At 50.2% G+C, this 27571-nt stretch overlaps 3 protein-coding genes across 6 annotated transcripts; 1 reads left to right on the forward strand and 2 right to left on the reverse strand.

Annotated features, from left to right (window-relative positions):
- Positions 1 to 143: 143 nt before the first annotated feature.
- GDAP1L1 (ganglioside induced differentiation associated protein 1 like 1) lies at positions 144 to 12633 on the reverse strand. Its single transcript, XM_079321676.1, has 6 exons — positions 12429 to 12633; positions 10016 to 10208; positions 6863 to 7036; positions 4817 to 4914; positions 4573 to 4687; positions 144 to 1940 (listed from the first exon to the last, which is right to left on the reverse strand). Exons 1-6 carry the CDS (start codon positions 12606 to 12608, stop codon positions 1597 to 1599), a joined length of 1104 nt encoding a protein of 367 aa, XP_079177802.1. The 5' UTR covers positions 12609 to 12633; the 3' UTR covers positions 144 to 1596.
- A 4192-nt stretch (positions 12634 to 16825) lies between these two features.
- On the reverse strand, positions 16826 to 21872 carry LOC306809905 (oxidative stress-responsive serine-rich protein 1-like). Its single transcript, XM_079321815.1, has 4 exons — positions 21785 to 21872; positions 20855 to 20975; positions 19118 to 19228; positions 16826 to 18457 (listed from the first exon to the last, which is right to left on the reverse strand). Exons 2-4 carry the CDS (start codon positions 20929 to 20931, stop codon positions 17773 to 17775), a joined length of 873 nt encoding a protein of 290 aa, XP_079177941.1. The 5' UTR covers positions 20932 to 20975; positions 21785 to 21872; the 3' UTR covers positions 16826 to 17772.
- Positions 21845 to 27571, forward strand: OSER1 (oxidative stress responsive serine rich 1). Of its 4 annotated transcripts, XM_079321814.1 has the most exons (5): positions 21845 to 21949; positions 24029 to 24145; positions 25918 to 26031; positions 26762 to 27153; positions 27237 to 27414. In XM_079321814.1, exons 2-5 carry the CDS (start codon positions 24066 to 24068, stop codon positions 27260 to 27262), a joined length of 612 nt encoding a protein of 203 aa, XP_079177940.1. In that variant the 5' UTR covers positions 21845 to 21949; positions 24029 to 24065; the 3' UTR covers positions 27263 to 27414. The 4 variants fall into 4 exon arrangements, with proteins under 4 accessions (XP_079177940.1, XP_079177937.1, XP_079177938.1 ...); XM_079321811.1 differs by having other exon boundaries at positions 26762 to 27571; XM_079321812.1 differs by having other exon boundaries at positions 21850 to 21949; positions 24032 to 24145; positions 26762 to 27571.

Genomic DNA, 27571 nt, shown 5'->3' on the forward strand with positions numbered 1-27571 from the left:
TGCAGGTGGTGGATTTAGGTTCTCACACACCAATTTTAAATGCAGCCCCAACCATGGGCAGGTAACAGGGACAACACAGAGCCTCTACAGCTACACAACCTGTTGTACTCCAGCCTTATGACAAGCACCCTATAAATATGTGCCTTTTGCACTCCCTATGTGCTCACCCCCTATAATTCCTGCTAGATATTCCCAATTCTGTGGCTGCCAGGTTGTATCAAGAGGTCCTGGGGAAGCTTGCTGCTTTCAAATACATAAATATAACTTTTGAATCGGGGGAAAATGCAATTCCTTTTATTTCAGCCACACTTGGCATATGTTCCCAAGCCCTGAGATGCAGCATGGCTCCCTGAGATCCCTGGAAAACCAGCAGGCTGAGCACTGACAGAAATCAGTGGTTGGAAGAGGAATATATATAATTTCCATGCCAGTTTTATCCCAGTGCAGCACACGAGCCAATGCACAAACCACCTGCACATCCCCCTGCCCTCGGGCATGCCTTGCACTAGGACCAGAAGGATGTGGAACACATTTAGAGATGCAAAGCCATTACTCCTCCCATATGGTTTATTGAGGATCTCAGTTTCCAAAGCATGAGTAGCAGTGAGGCCCATTATTCTTTCCAGCATGCAAAAGGCACAAGAAAGTCATCAACGTGATTCTGTGCAAAGTGTCCCTAAGAAAACACACAGCGAGGAAATGACAGAAAGAGCCCCCGATGGAAGAAAGCCAAAGCGCCTTCGGGAAAGTGCTGAAAAGTTCTGAAAACAGTTGTACTTTTCAGAGTCCAAATATGCTCAGTTGGTGAAAGATGCTTTGCAAATCCGTGAAAGAAAATGCAAGAGACAGAGCCAAAAGGCTTAAAACAATAATCTCCTTCATGTGCCAGAATTCAGGATGGAAGTCAGAATGATTTATCTCAAGGAAAAAGTGCGGCAGTTAAAGACAGACATTAAATTCTTTTAAAAAAAAAGCCCACCAAAACCAGACGTAGAAAGTGGATACATTCTAAGAGCAGCTCAATAAAAAATATTCCTTTTAATGAAAATAATTTTTAAAATGGATACTTGAAGAACAGAAATCCACCTTGACTGTGACCAGCTACTGCACCCTGCTCCCAGGAAAGCCTCCGAGCACAACACGACGCCTCCTATAAGAACAGAGTCCCCACTACCTGCATGTGTGAAATGTGGCCAGTGAACAATTTGGAAACACAAACGCACAGGACCAAGTATCCAAGTCCCTTGGGTGTTGGGAAGCCTCCTGGGATTCCTGTCTCTCCCACTGGAGCTGGCTGGTGCTGGAGGCAGTGCCACTTCCCTCTGGGCACGGCTCAGCCCTTGAGCCTCTCGTTGGAGTTGAATACTTAAACCTAAAAAAGGCATTTACAAGTTGACGCTTTTGTTGTTGTTGTTGTTTGTTGTTTGTTGTTGTCTTATTTCCTTGCAGTATAGGTTTCTACTTCTAGACTATGGAATGTTACATTAAACAATATAATTATTCATTACCTTGCTTCAAATTTCATTACAGTTACTGAGGCTTCATCATAATTTCACACAGCACAGAGACACCAAACTAAACACCAAGCAGTCAGCACTAGATGTATTTTTTCTTTAAGTACCAATAAGCAAAATATCCCATTCCCCCCAGAGATCCCATCAGGAAGGAGGCTCCAAGGAAGGAGGGAGGTTTCCTCTTGACCAGCCTGAAGGCGTTGGGTACCACTGCAGAGAGGAGTGTGGTGTGTATGTCTCCCAAAACTTTCCTGAAGGCGAAGCGTTTCTGTATCCTGTCAAAGAAGGACTGTAGGTTAGGTCTGCTGCCATCTTCCCAGTATTTCTTAGAGAGTCCCAGAAACTTGAGGCGGTGCAGGGTGGCTCCTAACAAGACATCAGCCAAAGTAAAGACGCATCCACAGAGCCAAAGTTCACATTTCTGCCCTGGAGAGAGAGGAGACAGAGCAAAGGTGAGAATCCCTTGGGTGGGCACCCAAAATCTTGCTCAAAAGGTCCACACTTGTATTAGATCTGGGGTGTTTTTCCCCAGCTCTTTGGTGGGCCAGGAACTCTGAGCCCATCTACCAGGTTATGTGATGAAGAGTAGGGGGGTGCCAAAAGAATATGAGATGATAATTTATAACCCATGTGAATATACAAATTACTGGCTGCAAAGTGGCTCTGCTGCCTCTCCCCCAAGTCAAGAACAGCAGCAGATGACACCCTCCTGTACCCAGGAGGTCCCTGGAAAAGAGCCCTTTGCCCCCATTGAAGGAAGATGCTGTGTAGTGACCCCTCTGCTGTGACAGTGCTCAGGGAGAGCAGCAGTATCTGCCCTTGGCTGCACCACGAGCTGCTTCAGGACTGTCACGTCAACTTGACCTATTTTAGGGATGTGAGAAATCCTCAAGAATCAAAACCATTTGCTGGATGGCCTGGCTGCTCTCCCTTGTGTGCTGCTGGGGAGGTTATGCCTTTGTTCTCTCTCCTGTACCAGGGACCCTGCTCCAGGACACCAAAACCAGCAGCACATCTGTGCCAAGGCTTTTGGGGAGACAGAGCTCAGGGAATGAGAGCCCCTGATAATGTGTGATCCTGGAAATAACCCCACTGGAGAGATATCCAAAAATAAACCAAGCTGCTGTTAGGCTGGAAAAAGCAGTTCCAGGCCAGGATATTGTTAAGCACTCCCCCAGTGCCCTTTCAGTACTGAGAAGCTGGGCTGGGATGGAGCTGAGGGAGATGAAAGAAGGTGCAGGTAAAGAACATCAGAAGGGACACAAAAATCCACCCTCATTCAGCTTTGCTCCAGATTCCTCATTCTGGAGCTCTTCATTGTCCTGGCTATTGTATCAGGAAAGAGAGGCTGTGGTATGGCACCCCAGTGCAGGCACTGCTGCTGCAGGGCTGTCTGCAGCACCAGGCTGGGGCAATTATGGATAATTAGCAACCCTCATTTGTAGCTGCTTGGCAGCCTGCCAAATCCTGCTGGAGGCACTGCCCGAGTGGACAGATTGCCTGTGCATAATTAGTCAATAAATATTTTCAGTGACTAATGACTTGTGGGGGTGCTGCAGCCAGAGCTGCTTGGGTGTGGTGGGGACCTTGTGGTGAGGGGAACAGGACTGAGGCAGCTGCCTCACTCCCAGGCACTGCTGCAGGTGAGGGAGAAAGCACATGTAGGATGGAGACCAGGAGAGAGCTGTGACCCACCCCTACCCATCCTGGTCTGCACCCCTGCTGAGGTCTGGACCCCAATTTGGGCTGCCCCAGCCCCTTGCAGCCCCGCCCAGCACTGAGGGGGTAGAAGCACAGGCAGAGGCAGATGCTCCCCCTGCACCCCCAGCACCCCAGCTGGGCTCAGCTGTCCCAGCTGCATGGGTGCCTGTGGCAGGGGTCTCCTGGGCTGCATGGAGAGAAGCTGCTGCACTGCAGCTCCTGGGAAGCTGCCAAAGTGCTGATCCTGCTGAGATCCTGACCAGCCCACGGGCACAGCCTGGAGGTTTGGGGTTCTGGAGCAGAGGGCAGGAGCAGCACTCAAGGACTGAAGGCATTGGAGCACCTGGGAGCTGGCAGCAGCAGCAGCAGGGATCCCTCTGCCCAGGCACCTGGGATGTCCTGCCAGGGCACCTCATTAGGCTGAACTGTGCTGTCCCAGCCCTCACACCAGTTAATGAGGGCGTTTGAGGAAATTAGGGCAAGGCAGGATGCCAGTGTGGGCACATCAGGGTGATGCCCAGCCCCACGCCCTGCAGAGGCTCCGGCGTGGCCCCGACAGTGACGCACGGCTCCCCAGGGGAGGGGGGCTGTGGGACCATCCCCTCTTAGCTGTGTCCTGGCCCTTCTCTGCATCTGGCACCGTGGTGCTGGCAGCCCTCCCAGGGCCAGGGCCCTGAGCCCTGCCAGCAGTGGGGAAGATGGAGAAGGACAGCGTCATGCAGGGGTGATGGCAGGAAAGTGCTGCCCAGCTGTGCCCAGGCACCCCTGACTGCCAGGGCTGCTCTTGGCAGGCTCCCAGCACTGTGCATTTGATGTCAGGGGTGGCTGGTGTCCCTCTCTCCCACCTGCTGGCAGGTGACGCAGGTTCTGTGAAGGCTTTCCCCTCCAGAGCCCCTCTCATTCCTGGGTTTCCCTGCTCCTCTGGGATGTGCCACAGCCTGGTGATGTGAGGGCACTTGGCTGTGGCACGTCCCCATCTCTGCACTTTCAGCAGCCAGTGCTCCTCGTGGTGCAAGTGCCTGGGACCAGCCTGCTCCTTCCTAAACCAGACAGAGCATCAGTCACTATCAGTCCCTTGCTGGGGTAGAGGGCACCTGCCATCACCTGAGATGGCTTTGGGGCTCCCAAAGAGCACCCATGAGGACAGGGGTCCTGCTATCCCCTGTAGCAAGGGCTGGTTTGCCAGAGGTTAGTAAGACCATGGCTACAACAACATCAGTGTACCCAAAATCAGGAGAGCCCAGTGGCAGCCCCAGACCTACCAGCAGTTCTTCAGGTACAAAGCTTTTGGCTTTTTCTGGTGTTGCACCTCAGCCTCGTGTGGGAAAGCAACCCATAAACATAGCCCAGTGCCTACCTTGGTATTCCAATTTCCTTTTCTCCAGCTCAGCCTCAATCTGGTCTAGCACCATCCCAAGCTCTCCAAGGATCTTCTTCAAGTAGTTCACATTATCATGCTCCAGGATCTTGGCCTGGGTGGAGAGTGAGGTTAGAATGGGGAATAAATGAATGCAGGGACACAAAGCACCAGGTGCTCATGGCAAATTTTTGGGTCATGTTCCCTCCAGCACTAGGGATGTGTGTGGCTTTGACCCACTCACCATGAGCTTCTTCTGCTTGGAGAGGTAAGGCTCAGATAGCTGTGGCTCCTCTTCGTGGTCCAGCTTCATCAGATCCGTGGTGGCATTAGCTAAATGTCCTGGGAGAGACAGACAGACAGGCTGGGTGATGGGTGTCTGATAGCAAAGCCATAGCCATACCATGTCTGATCCTGCCATAGCACCAAGAAAAAACACCCCAGAGAGCTAAAATGGGCCAAATTCATGGTTTGCTGCTGTTGTGCTTCCACATCAGAGGGCATGTGTCTCTGTCAGCCATCCCATCCACTCACACAGGGCAGTGCTGGCTCCAAAGTATGACCAGTCCCCCTCCCTGTGAATGTCCCAGCCTGGGAGTTTCAGAGGGAGTTTCAGCTCTTCAGTTCCCCTGCTGGAAGTTCTATCTGTTCTATCTGTTTCTTAGTGTTTTAAGATCAGCCCTGAGCTTGCCCATAACTGGCTCCTCAGCTCCATCCCCAGCAGGCTCAGCTTTGGGATATCTGAGCTGGCTGCTCACTCCTGGGTGTGAGTTCAGAGCAGTGGGGCAGGGAGGGCATAGAGGGGAGTGGTCCCTCCTGGCTGAAGCTGTGCCATCCTGGCTCAGTGTCCAGGGGTGCAATTCCATGGTGTGGAGCCTATTGTGAGCATGGGAGAGATGCTCCCCCTCCTGCCTCTGTGGGCATAGGGAGGATGGGAAGGGTGTTGTGCAAGGGAGCTAAAGGAGGGAAAGGAGCAGAGTGAAATGAAGAAAGGAATCCTAGAGGCAGAGTAACACCTAAGAGATAGCATAAATTACCCAAAGTTGGGCTAATGTCTTCCTGCCAGGGACCATCTGTCTTTCCCTCCTTGTTCTCTCCAAGGGAGGCTTGGCTCTGCCAGTGTGCTGGTGCAGGAGGTGCCAGGGCTGGCTGGGGTGGGAGCCAGCAGCAGGCTGTGCACTGCCATCAGATGCTGAAATTCCCTCTTCTGCCATGAGCTTGTGCTTGCTGAGGCTGCCAACCAGCTGTCCTGGGGCTGCAACTCAGATGGAAAGCTGGATATCATCCTGATTTCATTCCCCTTGGGAGAGCCTGGAACCTTGGTTCACCCTCTCCTTGGGACACAGCTGTATTGATTGCCCTTGGCACCCACTGCAGCTGAGCCACTGCCTGAGTGCAGAGGATGTGCTGGGGAGCAAGGACACCCTGAGCCCACAGACCTGCTCTTACCCCTCCAATGGCTTGGGAAAAACGCCACCAGTGGTGAGGTTTGGACAAGGAGATGTGTTTAGGGACCTCAGCAGAGTGCTGGGGAGGTGATGTGAGGCAGATGGGGGCTGAAGCCACCACAGCAGCAGCCTTTGGGGAAGGGATGGGCTCTGGCCTACATCAGCCCAAGGTCTGGGGGTGGAGGTGACACTTGGAGACATGGGGAAAGCTCTCTGTGACAGGTGTCAGAGGCAGGGCAGGCCACAAGCTACACCTCAGGAACTGCCTATTTCTCTTTGTGCACAAGTGCATCCCACATCAGCAGGATCATCTGAGACCCAGGCAGCTGAAGGGATGGGGGTGGGAACAGTGTTTTCTATGGGCTCAGCTTGGGGTCAGAGCCTAAAGGGAGGGAGAGACCTGGGACATGCCAATACCCTCCCGACAAGGTCGCTTTTCTGGCAAGGAATTCTCTCCAGGAGCAATCCCTGCCATTGAGTTATATTAAGCATCGTCAATGTTTCATGAGCACTTGAAGGTCAGGTACACAGACTTATGCCGATTCATCCACTGCCTGCAACTCAATCTGGCTGCACTCTCCTGCCTTTGCCCTTAGAGCTATTGGAGGGAAAGGGGCAAATTCCTGTGCCCCAGCTAGAGCCGAGGAGAAGCGTGCATGGCCCACGGGAGCCCGGACACACCCTGGGTTAGGAAGTCCCTCTCGGGCTCTGCAATTCCCAGAGGAGCTGTGCTTTGCCATTCCCCAGCTCTGTGCCTATGGAAAGGGGAGATGAGCAGGAGCACGGTGGCTGGGCTGTGAGCCTGAAGGAGCCCTGGGCAGCCCCCCGGGAAGGCGACTTACTGCGGATCTCAGTGGTGGCGTACTTGGGGATCATGGAGTCGGTGGTGAGCTCGGGGTGCAGGATGCAGCCGTGCGTGTAGGCGTCCATGGGCAGCGAGTCCAGCAGCTCCCGGTACTGCAGCACCCGCGAGTGCAGCAGGCTGCCCGGCTCGGGGATCAGCTGCGGCACGTTCTCTGCAGGGACACGGAAGGTGTCAGCAGCCCTGCCAGGGCCGAGCACTTAGTGCCTCGTTAGCCTGCTCTGGACAGCGCTGTGCAGCCCGCAGAGCGAGCAGCTGAGGCACAGCATTCACTCAAATCTCCTGCTGCCCATCCCTGCCAGCAGTGCAGCCAGCCCGTGCCCCGAGATGGGCACAGGGAGCTGTACAGATGTCATTACCCAGCCCCAGAGCCCTCATGTTCCCTACGCTCTGTGCAGCCAGCCCTGAGTTTAACAGCTCTGAATTTGTACACTCTAATTTCACATCTCTTAGAATGGGAGAAAAATCTTCGTGGTCCGCACAAAAATGCAGGGGGTTTGAGTTTAGGATCTCCCGAGTTACATATTCTTTACTCCAGTGGCAGTGAGGTACCTTGTTCTCTTGGGCTTCCTTGAAAATCCCAAAAATGGGCAATCGGAGAAGATGGCCAAAGAAGCCCAGTGTACCTTCCTCTCAGCTGCAGGAGCATCCCCTGCCCTGGCTGGCTCTGCTCCTTCCTGCCTTGTTGGGTTTTATTCACTTCCCATGGATGGCAGTTTGCATTGTGCCTTTCATTACACTTTCAGTTTAAAATACATGGCAGGTGACAACAAAATGTTGCTCTTGTCTCCCCCAAGTTTTTTAACTCTCCCAGTTTTTTAAGGGATCATAAATGTTTATAGTGTCTGCAGAAAGCATCTCACAGGTAGTGAGTAAATCCACCACTGGGACTCTGGCTCTGCTGCCCACATGCTGTCTGCAGCATTGGGCTCTCCACCTGCCAGTGTCTCACCTGAGCTAGGTCACGTTGGCAGAAGGACTTTTGGGCAGATGTCACCAGTGCAGCCCCTTGTTTCAGGGCCTGAAATGACAGCTGTGCTGCTGGTGGCAGGAGCTGGGCTGCAGGCATGGCAATGCCTGCCTGGCAGGGATCTTGCCTTGCCATTATCGTGCCCACTGGTGCCCATGGCTGGATGAGAACCAGGCAAATTTTGGTACCTCCTGTACTGGAAGCCTCCTCATGGCTCTGACCCTGTCCCTGCTGGAAGGCTCCACAGGGTTATTCCCACTGAGAGGCATCAGTGTCACTGTCCCCTGAGCAAAATGTGCTTTGGTGGCTCCTCCCTGCCATGGGCTGCTTGCTGCCTGGGCTCCAGCTCTCCAAGTGGGGATTTTCCACCCAAGAAAAGTGACCTGGGGAATGAAATAATAACTGACCTATAGCTTGTGTGTTCTTTCCACAGGCTGGGGCTGAGCTGGGAACAGCACATCCAGAGGGACTGCCCCATCCCACAGGAAGATGGAGCAACCACAATGAAATAGCAGCGTGCTGGCCACCAGCCCACGTCCTTCAGCACATTCCAGGGAGGTTTCTCACTAGGATGGCTTGACTTGCCTTTACATGCCACAGCAACCTGCACACAGGGGCTGCTTTGCACTCTATGGCTGTGCTAGAGGGTGCAGACCTTGCAGGACACTCTTGTGTGGCAGAAATATTGTCCTGGTCAACTCATCAAATGTGGCTTATTGGCACTATTCACAGCTATCTTGAGGAAAGGAAGATATTTCTCCACACACCACCCTTTACTGATAGCTTGCCCCCAGTGTGTGTAAGCAGCTGATAAAGGCCATGCTCTTAGTCCAGGGGAAAACATAGCTCAGTAAAAATACCTTGTAAAGGCCTTTTCAAACTCTACATATTTCTGCAAGGTGGCTGATTCCCCCTCAGATCAGCACTGCCACATCCTGGAAATGCTTTTGGCAGCTGGGTGATAGGATGGAGCAGAGCGTGGAGCAGGGAGTGATGCTCTGGGCACTCTTTCCTGGAGCTTCCCCTCTCCATTTCTCAGCAAAGAGGTAGAAAACTGCACCTGGCTGGAAAATCTCAACGACAGGAGTTTCCCAGCACTCGGACAGCTCTGTGTCCCCCTCCTGCTGGGGACAGCCTGTTGTCACATATGTCAGACCACCTGCCCTTTGCAGAGACCAGGTGAAGTGGTGCTGGGGCTGCTGCCAGGCAGGAAAGCAGCTGCCATTCCCTAGGAGCTGCTGCTGGTGTGGGACTCTCCTCTGCCCCTGTGGTGAGGGAGCTGTGTGCCTGCACGGAGCAGCAGCACGGCGGCGGGGCCGGGAGAGGACAGCAGCTGAGCTGGCAAGGCGCCCTCGCTCCGGCAGCTATTTTGAGATGTTTTTGATATCTCTGTTGCAAGGGAATGGATGCTGGGGCGAACAGGATTGGGGGGATGAGGGTGAAGGGGTGTGAGGTGCCAGGGAGAGGCTGCTCACCACAGCTGCAGAGCAAAGCTGACTTTGAGCTCTGTCTCAGCATCCCGGGGTGCCCCAGCAGGCCACTGCCTGCAGCCCTGCTCCGGGGGGAATATGAGCTTCCCTCTCCTGGCTGTCCCTTCCTCTGGGTTTGTGTCACATCATCCTCCCATGGTCCTCAGCACCACTGGCTGTTTTTGGCTTTAAGGAGGCTGTTTTCTCTGAGACACAGCAGCAGCAGGGACAGCAGGGTCCCCTGCCCATGGCCCTGGAGTCCTCGAGGAAGCAGGGAGAGGGGCAGCAGCACATAGCTTAAACCCACCTTCTCTGCAGAGCCCCTCATGGCCCTTTATACAATTGCCAAAGCACAAATGTGCCTAAAGTCAGAAGTGTTGCCATGGGCTGTGTCCCAATGGGGACTCTGCTGAAATACCACCATGAGGATGGAGAGAAATTTTCTAATTTGGAAGCGTGACTTCCAGGACAGAAAAGGGGATTCAGCTACCACACCCCTCAGAGCCCTCCAGCAGGGGATTTCTACTGGAAATTCTTCAATTCCACAGGAAAACATAGAAGTCTGGCGAGGGCTGGTGGTTTGCTGATCTTCTGGGGTGAAGATGAAACTTTAGAGGAAAAGTGGATTCATTTAGCAAACAGAACCTGGACTAGACAGAAATTTCCTGTGAGGCACAGGCCAGCCTGGCATTACCTCCCGTGAAGTTCTTCTCCATGTAGTCGATGATCTGGTTGTAGTCGCTGATGATGTTGTCCCTGTGGATGATGACAGGCACCTCCTCGCCCAGGTTGAGGCGCATGAACCAGGGCTCCTTGTGCTCCATCAGGGGCATGCTGACATCCCTCTCCTCGCAGGGCAGCCCCTTCTCTGCGATCACCAGCCGCACCTGGCGAGAACCGGCGAGAAAGGGCTCACACACCCAGCTGCTCCCAGTCCCCCCTACCCCAGCACACCCCCAGACCCTTCCCTAAAACTGAAACACAGTGACATGCCAGGATCACCTGCTTGCCCTGCTAGAAGCCAAGCAGCTGTTGCCATGGGACAGCTGAAAAATCCAGGCAGCTAAGAAAGAATTTGTTTTGCTGGCAAAGAGGGGATACCCAAACCCCTCCTGTCTTCTCAGAATAGTGACCCATCCTCCCTGGTCCTGGTGGCCTGTGGGACAGGCAGAGGAGCTGGAGGGCTGGGAGCCAGTCCCTCAGCAGTGGGTGGAGGGGACAGGAGTTCCCCAGCTGGGGGAGAATGAGTGATGCTGCTGTGCACCCCAGCACAGCCCAGGATACCTGAGGAAGAAAAGGAGGAGGAAGAGGAGGAAGCAGTGTTATGCCTTGCATGTGCACCCAATGAGTCTGGCTGAAGGAGGCCTGAACGCTGACTCAGGTATGTCCCACTCTCAGGAGTGGACTCTGGCTTTACCAGCACATTAAGGCTCTGTTCTGTGGGAGTTCCAGGCAGCCCCTGTGGCCCTGCATTCCTCATCCTCCTCTTCCATGCTGACATTAGCTTGAGGACATTACCCAGCACCTTCACACCTCTTGTGTCAAACCTGCTGCGTCCCGTTCCCCTGCCACTGCCCCTGCCCTCCTCCAGCCCTGGACCTGCCAGCAGCACAGCAGGAGTGGCACTCACACATCTCAGGGGTGGGAAAGGTGAGTCCAGTCTTGCAGAGGGGCAGGAGTGAGGCTGGATGTGGGACACATCACCATCCCCACCCCAATGGCCAGCACTCAGGGCTGATCCTGCTGCTCTGCTCTGTGCATGAGATGGTGTTGAATATGCACTCAGGGATGGAATTTTAGGCTTCTGGGTTATAAAACCTGACTATTATGAACTAAGTATGTCAAACACAAAAAATAAAAAGCCCACGGGGGATGTGAGAAAGTCATGATTTACAGAACCACTGAATAAGGGAAAAGTACTTGTTTTCATACAACTAGCAGCAGCTAAAAATACAATTTAACATATAAAAGCATTTCTGTGAGTACTTCAGAGTTCCCGGGGAATTAGTCATTAATTATTCACAGGACTGGTAAGTTAATTTTTTCTTTTAAAGTCAAAAGAAAGCTTGGATTCCTCAACTGCAACCCACTCCTGGCCTTTTCCTCCCAGCTGCTGAATAAACCTCAGCCAGTACCACCAGGGGTATCCAGCCCCAAGCTCCCTGTGCTTCCCTGCTCTGCTGTCAGGAGCTGAAGGCCTGGCAGGAAGGAGGCAGCTGCTGGGCGTGAGGCAGCCCCGGCTCCCCCAGTGCCTGAGGGCAAGGGGATGCCCAAATGGGGATCCCGGGCAGGGGTGACAAATCATTCCTGGGGAATTCCCGGAGGGAGCCGGGCACGAGCATCCCCCTCCATGCGGATCCCGAGCCCGGCAGCCCCGTGCACCGCCCTGCTGCATCGGGCATCCTCCCTCCTTTGTGTCCGCACGCAGGGACGGCACCTCTGCCCGGGCTCCGGAGCTCGGCGAGGCCCTGGCACCACGGGACTTGGTGTTCCACCACCCACCCTCCCAACAGCCCGTTCTCAGTACGGTATTAATGGTTAGGGATGGTGGGGGTTTGGGGCCGGGGGAGAAGGTTGGGTTTGCTGCACAGCTGCCGTGCTGAGAAATGAGCGTTTACTATTGTCTGGAAAACGGGATTTCTAGCTGGGGCATCCCGGGAATAGAATTTCCAGGGCACTGCTGCAGTGTGAGGGGTGAATCATCGCTGCGTGCTGGGGTCCGGGATGCTCTCCTGGGCACCAGCCGGGCTCGGGGCTGCCTCCCTCTCCTCTCGCAGCCCAGGCTGGTCCCGGGCCCGGCTCTGCCTTTGTCCGCGCTCCCGGACACGCCGCTGTGGGGCTGGCAGCGAGCACAAAAGCCGAGGCGGCTCCCGGTGCAAGCCGTGATCCCAAAGCAAAGGCAAAATTTGGCTGAGCCCCCCCATCCTCATCCCCACGCGTACCCCCTCCCCTCCCCAGGCAGATGCTGTTTGTTGGAAGGTACAAAGATGTGTCTGGCCGCGCCTTGCGGGCTGAGCCCCTCGCCCTCTCCCGAGCGCATCCATCCTCCCGAGGCAAAGCGATGCCCCGGCACCTGCAGGTGATTCTCGAGCGATTGTCTCCTTTACCTTTTGCGAGCTGAAAGACTGGGTCCAGTGGTACAAAACCAATCTGTCCTGCGATTTGATAGCGGGGTCTGTCGGGTCGTGATTTTCCTCCCCCTCCGTGGATTTCCCCGCGCTGTTCTCCAGCGCCGAGATGGGCCACCAGCTGCAGTTGGTGGGAGTAACATTATTGGGAGTCGCCATGACAGCGAGCGAGCGAGCGGGAGAGGGACGGGGAGCGAGCGGCGCTAGCCCAGCATCACATGGGCTCCTGCCAGCCCATCGCTCCCGGGGCGCTCGGCATCCCGGGCGCGGGGTCACAGCGCGGGGCCGGGGCCGGGGCCGGGGCCGGGGATGGGGATGGGGATGGGGTGGGTTTGGGGATGGGGTGGGGGTGGGAATGGGGGTGGGCTCGCAGCCCGGCCCCGCTCGTGGCGGGGCTCCCACGGAAACGTGCAGGCATCGCTTCAATAGCGGAGTCAGCAGCGGAGGTGCTGCCTCCCTGCCAGCCGCTCCAGCCCCTGCGGCTCCTCCAGAACATTTTCCAGCACAGATTAAGATTCTTTTTTTTTTTTTTTACACTGCTTTAGATATGGCGGATGTGTAATAAATAGCCACAGTGATGGACACTGGCTTTAAAATGCCTAGCAGGTGTCTGCCTGCCTTGCAACCTTCACAGAAAGAGGCAGCAATGGCTCTTTAAGGGTATTCAATTATTTTTGGAGAGTGCAAATTAATTTCTGCCTATTGGGTGTTGTGTAGTCCATACAAGGGCAGAGCCCAGGAGCCTTTGGTGTGTGCCAGAGCCCGGGGTGCCTGCCCAAACTGGACAACGTCGACACAGCTGGGGGTAATTCCAGAATTAGCAAGGTGTGTCACAATTCCAAACTGTCCAGGAGACTCGGGGAGCACTGGGGCTTCTGGAGCTGCTGCTGCTCTGCAGCCCCATAAGCATCACCCAGGGGTTTGCAGGCACAGGTGTGTGGGCAGCTGAATACAGTGATCTGGACATCAGGACTTGTGCTTTATGACACTTGGCTTTGTCATGCCCCATCTCCAGCAATCTGGGAGCCTGGAGATAATTCCCCACCCTTGGAACTCTTGCCAGTGCCAGGGGATAAAGCCAGCCCAGTTTGGGGGTGTAGGGGCAGGTTCAGGTGAGGATGGGGGGAGGGCTGTTCAGGCACAGGGAGCCAGCCTGTGTCTCAGGGCTGTGTGAGAGATCTCAGTGTGAGCCACTGGGGCTGGTGAGGATAGAAACTGGAAGGTTTGGAAGATCTGGGTCAAGCAGGGAAACTGAGGCACACTTTACCCAGGAGCCTGGGAGGGAGCAGGGCCAAACTGGTACCCAGAATAAATACAGTGCAAGAAGCCCTTTTCTAGGGACTGGGAGATGAAAAAGAGTTATTTGGTTGTTGTGATGTTCTGCTCCTCAGGGTGTGCAGGAAGGTGATGAGAGGGGAGGGACGTGCAGTGCTCTGCCCTGGCTGCTTCCTCCTCTCCCCTCCGTAGGAAACAGCCCCCAATAACAACTTCTCTCCCCAGCCCAGGTGTCCTCAAGTCCCTGAACTGGCCTCAGGGACACCCACAGGGACAGGCTCTTGCTTGGCCTCTGCTTTGGGGCTGCAAAAACGGAGGAAAACTGAACTTTGAAGAGCTGGTGCCCCCATGCAGCCCCACCCTGCCCTCTGCTCCACAGCTTCCCTTGCTTGCAAGTGTCATTGAGGGCTCCTTGCACTGGAAGGGGACACTGTGGGTGTGGAAAGGCAGGGAGCAGGTTGACCAGGCAGCAGCTGCTCTCCCTGAGTCGCTGTCCAGCAGGCCCCATCTAGTGGTACATGCTGTGATGAATCAATGCTGCGCCGTGGGGAGCAAAACAGGACAGGCTGCTGCATCCCTCTGGGTGCTGCAGGTCCTGCCTCTCTAGGGGGCTATTTATTTAGCTGGGCTTTGGGTTGCTAAACTGAGCAAGGCTTGAAGGGCACGAGGGGTACCAGCCTTCTGTAGGGGTGCCCTGACCTTGTGTGACCTTGAGATAATCCCAAGCTCTTCAACAGAGCTTCCCTGACTGCCAGGGGGTCGGTGTGGGGCTGCCCCATGGGATGCTGTGCACTGGCAGGAGGTGCCATCAGAGCAGGACTGTGGCTGCTGGCAGTTTGGAAATACTGAATCCCGGGGAGGGTCTCATCTCAGAGCTGATGCAAAGGTTACAGAGATGAGAGAACAGGGGGATGGAGCTGGTCACAGGACTTTGCAGGCACAGAAGAACCCTCTCTGTTTTAGAAGGAGAGGGTGGAAAACAGGCTCTAGAAATGGCTCCATTGATTTTTTTTTTTTTTCCCAGGAGCCTAATTCAGTATCTGCCATTGTAAAGCTCAGCTTGGATTAGACTCGGTTTCTGTAAGGCAAGAAAGAAATGTCATTGATCCAGGGTGCTCTTCTGCATCCTGCTTCAGTTGAACTAGTCCTGAAACTAGAGGGAAAAGGACTTGTAAAGTGCTGGGAGTGGGGAAACTACTGGAAAACACCCAGGCTGAGTCTGCTGAGCTAGGAAATAGAGAGTTGGGATCCAATTATAGCAAAGTCCTGGGAGCACTGCAAGTCCACTGGTGCTTTCTCAGAACATTTCAGACATATTCTGTAGATTGGCTGTGAACAGGTCCTAGAGCACCCACAGAAAAATCCCCCAGGTTTGTTGGGGCAGGTACAGCAGCAGCTGGGAGCAATAGGGCTGCTGCATTCAGCACTGTTTGTACCAGGGCATCTCTACTCATCAATCAAGCTAAAGGTGCTGTGCAGGCATTCCCAAAGATGCAGTTTTCCAATAAATCCTGAGGTTTCAGACAGGCAGCAAAAACAAGCCACTGTGTTATCAGTGATATGGATGAGCTGAACTGAGAAGGTTTTGATGGAAACAGTAAGTTTGGGCCTCTCTTAGGGCCCATCAGTCACACCCAGGGGTTGGTCTGTGCTGTGCAAATGTCAGCAGCAACGTTCCAGTACATTTGCTGCAAACCTCACAACTGCAGTCAAGAATCAAAATATCTGCCCTTGCTCTGCCACAGGCAGCACTCACCGTGCTTAAACACCAGGAAAAACAGGGGTTCAGGCAGAAAACAAAATGACTGGGTTATTGTCTTTTTTTTCCCTTTTCCTTCCTCCTCCACTAGTTACCCAGTCCTCCACAGGACACAATGAAAGGGTGCCCTCAGAACCTGCTCTCAGGCTTTTCCCTCCCTTCTGGCAACCTGAATTCACTTTTCAGCCCTCAGTTTCAGGGTAGATCTTGGACTAGTTTAACCTCCATGATTTCTCAGTTCCTCCTCTCTCCCTGGCCCCTGCAGGTCTGTGGCACATGGTCCTGCTCCACAACTGAAAACGTGCCCTTCCAACACTGTCCATCCATTCTGGGTTTATGTAACACCAGCCCAGACACTTCCTGGGGTTCTGCACACTTTGTTAAAGAGCAGCACAGCAGGAACTGCCCCAAGGTGACCTTGACCAGGCTGCTACTCCACGTTTCTGCAGAGGGGCCTTGCTGTGCCCCTTCATAAGGCTCCAGGTGCAGAGAAGAGTGGGGACAACCAATAAAAGGCTTAAATAATCATTTTTGTGCACGTGGAAGAGCTGTGCCTCAGCTTCACACACATGGACTCTGGATCAATGCTTGCCAAGAGGCAGGAAAACTGTTAAAAGGGGAAAACCCTCTGTCTTTACAATTGTAAAGAGGGCACAGAACCAAAACATGAATAAAAATAGGAGCAGATACCCTCTGCTGAAGCAGAAATATCCTCCAAAAAATAGCAGCAGCAAAGATAACTGGTACTAAATATTTATGTTTAAAAGCAAAGTACATATGATACCAGATTTTCTGTAGGGAGAAAGAAGGGGAAGTGGAGAAAACCCAAAGTGTGTGTGGGTATTGCAGGATAGTGCGGGAAGAGGGAGGCGACATGAGAAAATGTAGAAATCAGTTACATTTAATTTGAGTAAGAGTAAATACTGCATGCTAAATATATGCATGAAACTTAAGAGCAAAATTGGTTTTAGTTGTATTCCTATGGTTTTTTGACTTATTTGGATTTTAAATCTCAGCTTCCAGAACTTGCAAATTTTAGGGATGGTGAGAATAAAATCTACAGTGATTATCATCTAGAATGTCTGAGCCTTCTCCAGCACAGAATACAAGGCCAACTGTTCACATCTGCTTTTCATCTATTTTTACACAACTGCTTGTGACTCCTTGACTTGCTGACCACTCATTTTTCAGCATGTAAGTAAAAATTACAGTACTTTACTCAGACATGCTTGTTGAGCATGTACAGCTGACACTAAAACCAGAGTTTTGTTTGGTTTTTTTTTAAATCAAAAGGTCTTGAGGGAAGATGAATGCAAGTCAAATTATTCAGACTTTAAGTTGCTGGGTTTTGACAAACATTTATTAATGCAAGTCTCGGCAACAGAATTTTTTATTGCAGTATTTTCAACCAGCAGGAATGTCATAGCTCTACAGCACAAAGCCAGGATGATACACACATCTTGTTCACCCCCTTTCCACAACACTCTGTGTATCAGATGTGCTCAGAAACATCCTGTATAAATGATTCCACCTTCTCCACTTCTGAGACTGCACCACCCAAAAAACCTGGTAGCCTGCTTCACTCCCCCCTAAATTATTCCATCTGTAAAGCACAAATAACAAAATATATTTTTACTTCTAAGAGCTTCACTTATCTGCAGAAAAATAGAACTGCTTAAAAGTGAGAGAGTTAGATTAAGGAAGGGTCCAAGTACACACCTGCATGTTCTGGACTTCCCAAAAAATTTGTAAGGAATAAGCATTCACAACTTGATCCAACTAAAAAAGGAGCCAGCTAGTGTTGAAGGAAAGGAGATTCATCCTATCCAAAATGCTGAAGGCCTTCTCATCCTTCTCCCTAGAGCAGGATAATGAAGACGGAGCTGTAGCTGTGAAACTTTCCTCTAAGTACTGAGATACATTAAGAATGAAAATTCCAAACACTTCAAAGTATCAGAAAAAAACCCTAAGTTTTTTGGTTTTGTTTGTTTTTTTCCAAAACATAGTGAAAACAGCATAGAGAGCTTCAATATCCACAGCACAAACCAAAAACCAAACAGAGCTCATTTGATCTAGAGTGCTTTTGTTAAGGTGTTCAGAGACTTTAGTGCATTCTTTTTAGAACTAAGCTCAGAAACTATATTTAATTTTTCATTTTATTAGAAAACTAAACTGTATGAGGCAAAGAAACATTTAATCAAACACACAACAGTGAAAACATGGCACTGACAAGGCAATTAGCCCAACCATTGTAACAAACTCTGCTCCAGGATTCTCTATTGCTCCCAGTCAAGTATACATCATCTCCGCCATGTGAGACATTTTCTTGGGAATATACAAGTAGTACTCCATGTATCCCGAAAGATCTTCAATAGTCACATCATCCACAAAGGCTCGAGCTTGCTCAGAACAAGACCTGGCAGAGCTGGCTGAGGCTGTCCCAGAGGGGGCTCTGCTCTGCAGGGAGTGGGCACGGACCCCCAGCACTGCCTTCTCGCACTCGGACAGGACGCTCCGCAGGCCGGAGAAGGAGTACACCTCCATGCTGCACCACTGCTTGCACTGGCACTTCTTGTCCGTACAAGGGCACTGCCTGCTGCTGCTGAGCATGGATAAGGACTGGAAATCTGAGGTTTGCTTAGAACACAGGCTGTTCTCAAAGGATGAGGAGAGAGCAGGGCAGTTGTCCCCTCGTTTCTGCAAAGGCTCTTCGGCGGTGAGAGCTGCCAACGGTTCAGTTCTGTCGTTACTGGCCTCAAGGTGAGAATCCTGCCCGTCCTTTGTACCTCGTTCTGCTGGGACAAAAACATCTGAGCTGATGACACCCTTGGAGGAGTCTGCCTGGGCTTTGTGTTTCAGCTGGTTGTTGGCTTTCATGTTGCAATAGGTGAACTTGGGAGGGTGCAGGACGGGAGATTTGGAGCGCCGGCGCCGCGGGACCCTCGCCGATCCTCGGGAAGGCTTTCTCACACACCTGCAGGGTTCAACAGGTGAGCAAGTGGGTAACTCCAGAATCTACACTACAGCTCAGTAAGCTCTAAATTGTGATTAAAAACATTTTACAAGAATATTTTTCTGCTTGGAAATACCAGATGACTGGTCACTTACAATCTCTGACACAAGAGCGTCAGTCCGTGGAGGACTCTGGAGAAATTCGGGTTCCCCCAAAGGAAAGACACATACAAGGACCCCTTATCCAAGGTGCTTCCCCCCAAGTCTTCTTATTCAAGGTACTTCCCCCCAAATCTTCTGCCTTAAGCAAATGATACTCTGTCATCTCAAATTGAATTGTAGTGCAGAACCTGCATCAGTTGGAGCTGCTTGCAGAGTCACACTGAATATCCAGGTACTTCAAAAGCAATAAAAGAACCCAAGAGTGAGGTGAGAGGGGGTTGCAAAGGTTTGAAACTTACATAAAAGTATTACTGACAAATCAACAGAAAAGAAAGCCTTGGGAACCCTCTCTAAGAGATGATGCAATATTGTTTTTAAAGACTTTGATGAAATTTCCTTAAGAACAATGTATCAATTATGGAAACATTTTGTGATAGAAAGGAAAGGTATCTTGAAACAACCAACTAACAACAACTGGCACTGAAAGCATCCTGCAACCATTCAATGTGTCATGTTTTACCCATGCCAGGCTTCCTTGGAGCTGACAGTCTGCTGCTTGGCACCATCCATGGCTGCTCTTGTGGTTGTTCTGAGGATTGTCCCGTCGCCCACGGACAGAGCTGCAATACATCTGGGTAAAAAGGGAAATGCCACATCACAGAAATGCTGAACATATGGCTCCAGAGGCCCACACTCAGCCTGTGTGCTTTGGATGCTCATCAAATTTGCTGCATCGACTCCCTCTGTAGTCAGTGGGTAGAAACAGGCCCTTACAGAGATTTATCCGACCCCTCTTACTGTACTGGCCTCATCCAGTGGCTAAAGATAGGTGAGAAGAAATGAAAGGCAGCCAAAATGCCCAGAGGCTGATGTCATGCCCTATTTGTACTAAAATGACACATTAAAGGAATGTAAACTCAGGTTCCAAACGTTCTTGTCAGACAATAGTTGTTAAAGATAGTCTCCTACTCCTCTGAAATGCACCTGGAGTCAGGCTGAGGGGGAGTCAGTGGAGAAATGGGTGAGGTACAACAGGCAGGGACAGATTCCTGATTTATTTAGTTCTCATTACATTTTTGAGATAAGCATGGAATGAAAAACACATCTGATCCTGGAGGTCCAGATGACAAACATAAATGGCCCAGCACATGAGTCTATATTTATAGTTATGATGGCTACAGGTGTGATTTGGAACATGGGAAATTGTAAGAAATGAGGATGAAATTCTAGCAAAGAGCCCAAATACTCTGCTCAAAGTTGATCTTAAGGATTAGTCACAAGATTTGAGCTGTTCACAACACATGCCTGCAAAACAAGATCTTTTTATGCCTAAGATGTCATCAGGAATCAACCAGAAGCCCACACAGTCTGCCAGTGGTACTACATCAAAAGTGTTATGATTAATAACCATAGTTCCTTGACAGAGAACAGCTATTTTTTTCCACATTGCTCACAAGACCTCCTGAATTAGAGAGAACAAGTAGCAAAGCAAAATATATTTCCACATGCAGAGGAAGTCTTGAATCAGTTACACTGAATTCACAGTGCTGATGGCTGTGGGGATGAATTCACAAGGTAACACTGTCAACACAAAACTTCCTCTCGTGTTTGTAAATTCCCAAAAGACTTCCAAGTGAACGGTCTCAGAGTGTCAGACTGCATAATTGTATCAGCTCTCACACCACATATTATCAGCACATCCAGTGTCTTACTAAGTTTTTAGTGTAAGAATGTCTGCAGATATTTTATACCTCAAAATCCCCTGAAATCAGAAATGCTCAGAGCTCATGTTTAGCCTGACCCTTCCCAGTGAGACTGGGCTCCCCACCACACTCTGAGGTGTTGGTGCTGTTGTCCAGATGCCTTCCAAGCAACATTTTGTGCACTAAATAAAGACTTATAATGTGGCTGCAGACACCAGTGTTTACAGGAATGGACAAACAAATTCTGTATCACACCAGGTTACTACAGCTACGACAGTTAAAAGTGGGATCACTGCTTTAGATGAGTCTCTTCACATTTCCATGCAGTCACTATGTGATTTCAGTTGGATATTAGTCAAAATTACTCTGTAATAAAGAACTGCTTTGCATATTAGACAGTTATAATAACTGTATTTCATCTACAGTGATGCAGTTCAGACAGAGCAAAGAACCTTTCACCAAATGACTTTTTCTTTTTGAAATGTAAAATAATAGAAAACAAACACAAATATGTAATGAAACAAATTGCATTGACTTTTTTGTTGCCTACTTACCCTGCTGCATCCACTCTCAGCTTCTTGAATGCTGTTTGTAGACTCTCCTCCTCTTCATCTTTAGCTTCCAAGTCCATTGATGTGCTCTCAGTGGGTAACCAACCGTGCCATATAGAACACACTGAAACACAGAAACTGGGATTTGATACTGAGGTCTGAACACAGATGGTCTGTAAAACACTGACACCATGATGGGTGCTCATTTTTCCACGGGCAATGTCACTCGCTGCCTTCTGCCCTGGGCTTTTCACTGTGAAACTTCACTGAGTTTTTCAGAAAGAGAACAGACTGTGTCAAAAATATCAAAGTGTCTTTTCATCAATGGGTGAACACACATTCTGGCAACCTGTGTAACTTTGATCTGCGAGCATGGCACCTGCAGCAAAGCTTCAGAAAGGTTTCAGGCATCACAGGATTGTTTAGGCTGGCAGGGATCCCTGGAGGTCCCGCTCCCTTGCTCAAGCAGGGCCACCCCAAGCTGGTTTTCCAGGACTATGTCCAGGTAGCCTTTGAATAACCCCAAGACTCCAGAGGCTCCCCGGACAGCGTGTGCTCAGCCACCCTCGGAGAAAAGCGTTTCAGTGAGTGCCCACGGCTCTGGTTCGGTGCCCAGGTACCAGTGAGCAAACCCCGACCGCTCTCTCTGTGCCCACCCTTCAGGCATGTCGCAGCTCGCCGAGACCCCTCGCGAGCGTCTCCTCACGGGCAGCAGGCGGGGGCGCCGGGCACTGCCCGGACCAGGCCTGAGCCGGGCCCGCGCTGCCCGAGGCTCCACAGCCCAGCGCTCGCCACCCGCCCCGGGGCCTCCCCCCGCCGCCCGCCGGGAACCCCCGCGGCGGCCCCTCCGCCGCCCCCCGGCCCCTCCGCCGCTCCCGGGGCTCGCTCCCGCCGCGCAGGGCCCGTCCCGGGGGTCCCGGGGCCGCCGCTCACCCACCGCCGCCAGCCCGGGGCGCGCAGCACAACAGGACGTGACGTCACCGCCCGCGGGGGCGCGCCCCGGCCCCGCCCGCCCAGCCGGGCGCGCGTGCGCGTGCGCGAGCGAGCGGCGGCGGTTCCGGGGGCGGCGGAGGCGGCGGGCGCGGCCCGCGGAGCGCGGTGAGTGCGGGCTCGGTCCCCGCGTCCAGCCTTGTCCCCATCCCCGCTCTCATCCCCGTCCCGTTCCCCTGCGCGGGTCCCCCCTTGCTGCCCCGGGCGGCCGCTGCGCGTCCCCGCGGCGGGACATCCCGCGCGGCTCCCGCCGCCCGTTCCCTCGTGAGGGGCGCGGGGCGGTGCCGAGTCACGGCCGAGGGGAAGGCAAGGGCTGGGGAGGGAGCTGCGAGCGGTTAAAGCATAGAAAATGAAAATTAAAAATATGGAGTTGTTGTCCCTTGGCGTGGCCGTCGTTAGCCCGATGGGATGGAGCGGCCGTGCCTTGTCCTCCAGTGCGGCCTCACTGGGACACGGCGGAAAGAAATGGGGAGCAAAAGGTGTGGGTATATTCCTGGCAGGTAAAAAGGCTAAGTTTCACTGTGGTTTTTGATACGGTAAACTTTGGCTGGTTTTCACAGTTACTGATTTTTTTTTTTTTTTTAACGTGTGTGCTAGTTGGCTCCTGCATTTAAACTGCTTGAGCTTATACTTTGTTATCACCCAGTGAAACTTCATTGTTCTGAGGATTTGCAGTGTTGGTGATGAAGGGCAGTACGATAAAATATTTAGTCTAAAAACTGGTACTCTGTTTTGGGTAATGTACAGTGATTTTAAAACTTTTTACTTCCATATTCCTGCTAAGGTTATGTAATACAAAAGGTTGCTGTTTAAAGAAAAACGTATGTAGCCTAAAGTTTTTTACATTTCAAAGAATCATCTGAGGATGACTTGGGGGCTAAGGAATAAAAGTGGAGACCATCTGTTTCATCAGAGCAGTAATATTTGGCTAAGAGAAAATATGAAATAGTAACTTGCTCAGATGAGCATCATGTTGTCTGTGTTTAGGCTTCTTCCTCTCCTGTTTACTCCCTGAGTCATTGGACACCATGTGCCTTGAAATTGCTATGATCCTCCATCCTCCTGTGTGTGTCATAATAGCTGTGTGCAATCCAGGGCACCCAGTGAAATCACAGCCCAGGGAGCAGCCAGAGCTGCACCTGCACCTGGAATAGAGGCAGAGGATCAGAAACTGCCCCCATCCCTCTGGTGAGGAGCTGAGCTGCAGAGCTTCAGCTCCCACTGAAGAGAGACTTCTTTTCCTTGCTGCAGAAAAAGCTTGTGCAGGGCTTTGCACTTCCCTTTGCTGAAGTTTGTGAGGTTCCTGTTGAGGTCCCACTGGTGTTTCAGCCACTCATCCCAGTTTGGTGACATCAGCAGATGTGGTGAGGGTACCCTGGCACATCATCCAGTTAATGGAGATTTAAACTGGACTGGGGTGCAGTGCTAGTGCCTGACCTCCAGCAAAGGAACATCAAATTTAGAAAGATTTGAGATCCTTTGTAGCTATATTAAATGATGGCCAGGGTAGATTAAAAAAAAATAGATCAGCCAGCTTTTATTTTTTTTTTTTTTAATTAAAGTAAGGCTTCTTGATTGTTTTTTGTATTTGTTTGCATTTGTACTTATTCAAAGCTGATACTGGAAAATTTTAACAGCTATTTGAAACCATTATACAATTTTCTGACAGAGCTGTACAACTCTTGCTGGGACCTAGACATAAGGTCAAAAAGTTTTGTTTGGCTTAAAACTTTATCTTAAGAAAAATCTTTTGGTTTGGGTTTCTTTAGAGTGTATATGTAACACTGAGTCCCAAATTTGGAAAGAAGGGTTGTAGAAGGTTGACTGTTTCTAATTAAGTTTTTCCTTCTCACTTTTACCTCTTCTACAATTATTCTGATATCATTGTAAGATAAGTGGAAGAGTCTGGCTGGACTGTAGTGTATGTGCAAGATGCTGTTGACACCAAATTTGACTTTGAATTGTCAATTCACCTACAGTTGTACAAGAGGCTGTTTGTTTCATTCTTGGGTATCATAAAGCTTGTTCTGAGTCAGCTTTCAAAAATGTTCTGCTAGAATGACCTCAGCTTTGTGTGCTCAGTGTGCTGTTTTGAGTTTATTTTCATGTATTATGGTGCTGCTGGGCAACTAATGTTTTTAGCAAGGATTTGGCCCTTATTTTCTTGTGCCTTTTTTCTGCTTGTAGCAGTACATGGTAATTCTATCACCTTCTGGCCATCCCAATGATGAAATCAGAAGCTAAGGATGGAGAAGAGGAAAGCCTGCAGACAGCATTCAAAAAGCTAAGAGTTGACACAGCTGGGTGAGTAACACCACAGGAAGGCACAGACTTAACATCTTACAAATGGACTCAGAGGGAACACCCTTGCTGGGAAATTTGAGGGAATGAGGTAATTGCAAAAGGTTAGGCACAGAAAGCTTTCATTGTAGTTAAACAGACTGAAATAAATTCACTACCTGCAGACTGCACTTCTTAAGGAATTGTAAATTGATTGAAAAGAAATCTCACAATCCTCACAGCTGACAATGTGCTTAAAATTAATTTTGGCATGAATCTGGCTGCCAGAGGTTACCAACACTAGAGTCCTATGGAACTCTAGAACTCTGCTGTGGAAGTTAGCATATTGCCATGGTTCTGAAGGCCTGTGATGAAAATAGAATCACATCTTTTCCCAGGAGAGAAACTTTCTGTCCATGCCAGTAAGGGAGAGCATTAGATTCAGTACATGATTCCCACACAAACTATTTCCATTGCTGTCACAAATTTTCTATTTATAACCAAAATCACTAAATGGGAAGGAATGCTTTCTGTGTTGTCTTGGTTTGTGGAATCTGCCACATGGCACTTACCTTCACTGTCCCAGGTGGCAGAACACAAGCACCATGTGTCTTCTGTTGGTAATGATAATTTTTACCTCAAATTAAATAAATGAAGGCTTCCACATAAGGGTTTTTTTCCTGCTGAAAAATATGCACCATTGCATATTACTGTAGAATCTGGGGTCCCATCAGCTGTTGTCAGTGATGCAATTACATAGTCACTGAAATGGAAGAGTAGGTAAGGCAGCTTCAAGGTGGTAACTAAAATTACCACAGAGCTGAGATTGTGAGTAGTTGGGCTTCTGAAGTTATCTTCTAAGTAATTAAACTCATTAGTAATGAATGACCTCTAATTTCTTCAGTATCTCTAGTACCATCCTCCAGCTGGGTGTATTTGATTACTTTGGAGTTTTTGCTGGTGGTTTTTGATCTTGTGTTCTGTATTTATTGTCCTTTAAATGGAAATTAGTTTGATTAATAGTTTGGATTCTCTTAACCCCATCCTTAACCAGTGTGTGGAGACTTATTTTCACTTTTCAGGGAATCTGTCCTGTTTACAAACTAATTTAGCTCTAGGATTTGGAAAAGAATATCCTTGGGACTTCCAGCATAATATGCGAAGTCACAAGTTGAAAGAATTGTTCTCGTGAAGAGTCCTTCAAAAGGGGAGTGTGGAATGAATTTATAGCACCAGAAAATTTAGTAAATCTACTAAGGCCTCTGCCTTGAATAGAAGCTGAAGGTCTGACACAACTCTGTGGGTCAAATGATTCAACTTGCAGGAGTATGAAGAGTTTTAGCTTATGTTGACAGGCTATGTTAGACAGAGGCTTAAGTGTTCTTCAGCTAAACAAAGTCTATTTATGTCCAAAGAACATTTATTTTTAGGAAAGAATGGCTTATTTGTCTCTGGAAAAAGAGACGTGTTTCTTCAGTGCTGGTGTTTCTGCCCTGGCCTCTCCTGGGAAGCTGAAATTTGGCCATTGTGTGTGTGTGTCACTGACACGTGGGGCTGGCTCTGCACTGGAGCTGTGAATGGCATCTCTTGCTCAAAGGGTTTGTTGTACAGACCTTGGAGATAGGGTGTGCCAACAGTCATCCTTCTGATTTGGGTCTTTGTGGGGAGGTCTTTTAAGACATATTCTAAATTACTTGGAGCAATATTTTCTGGGAAAGAAGATGCACAAGGGTTTATTTTCATAATCATAATGCTAACTGGTGTGGGCTGTTAACTTTTCATTCTGTCTCTCACAGATGTACCACTTCTCTCTCTGTGGGTGATGGGACAAGTCCCAGAGCAGTAGTTAGAACAGTGGCAGATGAAACAAAGCCTAAGAATGTGTGTGCTTCTAAGGAAACCTGGCATGGGTAAGAGAAGCTTGGGATTATCAGACTGTTTCAAATGATACTGCATTGAAAAGGAATGTTAAGTAGACAGTTTCTTGTTAGTGCTCCTCTAAACAAGGGACCTGAATTGTCTTTACCAAAAAACTTCTCAAAATACTCACACCACCTTTTCCTCTTCATATATGACTGCTGTTCTTTACAGTTATGTGAAGTGAAAGGAAATGCTGGTCATCTATAAGTGGCTAAAACTTACAGACATTTCTCAATGCAAATGTGAGCTGCTGGTTTTGAACCAGACAGTCATGAATGCATCTCTTTCAATCGTTGTTTGACACTGCAGAAACTGTCATCATGCCTTGGGAATTAGATTAAAATAAAAAATTGGTTTCTAGAATATCTCTGCAGAACTTCATGCTCATCTGAAACAAAACCATCCCTTGATCCATTAGCTTTGTGCTCTTTTCTTGTGCTTTGTCCTTGTTGTAGAGATGATTTTGTCATGTCTCACGTGCTTTGCTCATTTTCTGACCTTCCAGGCCCACTTCTCTGTGAGATGCATTTCTATGGTGCTCCTTTTATGTTGTCTTCAACTGCTTGTCTACAATTAAGTCAAATTCCAAGACAGCAGACTAACCAGAAGCCTATAGCTCATGTATTCAATATAAATGCAGGAGAGATTTTGCCCAGTGGTGCTTATAACCCAGCAATAAGTATTCTGTGTCTTCATTCCCTTTGTGTCCTTCCATGGCAGGTGTGTGAAGAAGCCCTCGAGAGGAGCTGTGAGAACCCAGCGCCGCAGGCGTTCCAAGTCTCCAATTCTTCACCCTCCCAAGTTTATCCATTGCAGCACAAAATCACATTCCACGTGCAGCCAGCTGGTGCAGAAGAGCCATGCTGATGCCCAGGAGGACAGCAGTGGGTTTGGGATGCCAGTGCCAAAGGAAGCTCGTGCACAGGAACGCTGCAGCGTCGCTCCGGACGCTGGCCAGAAGGGAGCTGAGGAGGCTTTGGGAGCTTCTGTTGCACGGTTGACAGCAGAGAACACACAGGAGAACTCTCCAGCTGCAGCTTCTCCAGTGCCCAAAACAAGCCTAGAGACTACAGAGCTTTCTGACTTCCAGTCTATGTCCAAGCTGAACACGGGTGAGCCATGTGCATGTGCAGATAAAGCCTGTCAGTGCAAACTGTGGCAAGATATGGAAGTGTACAAATTCTCTGGCTTGCAGAGCACCCTCCCACTGGCACCTGCTAGAACGGTTTGTGAGGAGCACTCCCAGCCTTTGCCATCAAGAACTCCCTCAAGTTCTCCACGCTCCTGCTCTGAGCAAGCCAGGGCCTTTGTGGATGATGTGACAATTGAAGATCTTTCAGGATACATGGAGTATTACTTGTATATTCCAAAGAAAATGTCTCACATGGCAGAAATGATGTACACCTGACAGCAGCATGCACTAAAACCAGAAGAGTGGCTGGTTTAAATCTGCCCTCAGGCACATCATGTGAATATGCAACCCACTCCCTGCTCACTGTGCTTGCAATAAAAACACTTCTTTGCATCTCA

Source organism: Erithacus rubecula, assembly GCF_903797595.1.
Source record: "Erithacus rubecula genome assembly, chromosome: 18".
Lineage (NCBI taxonomy): Eukaryota > Metazoa > Chordata > Aves > Passeriformes > Muscicapidae > Erithacus > Erithacus rubecula.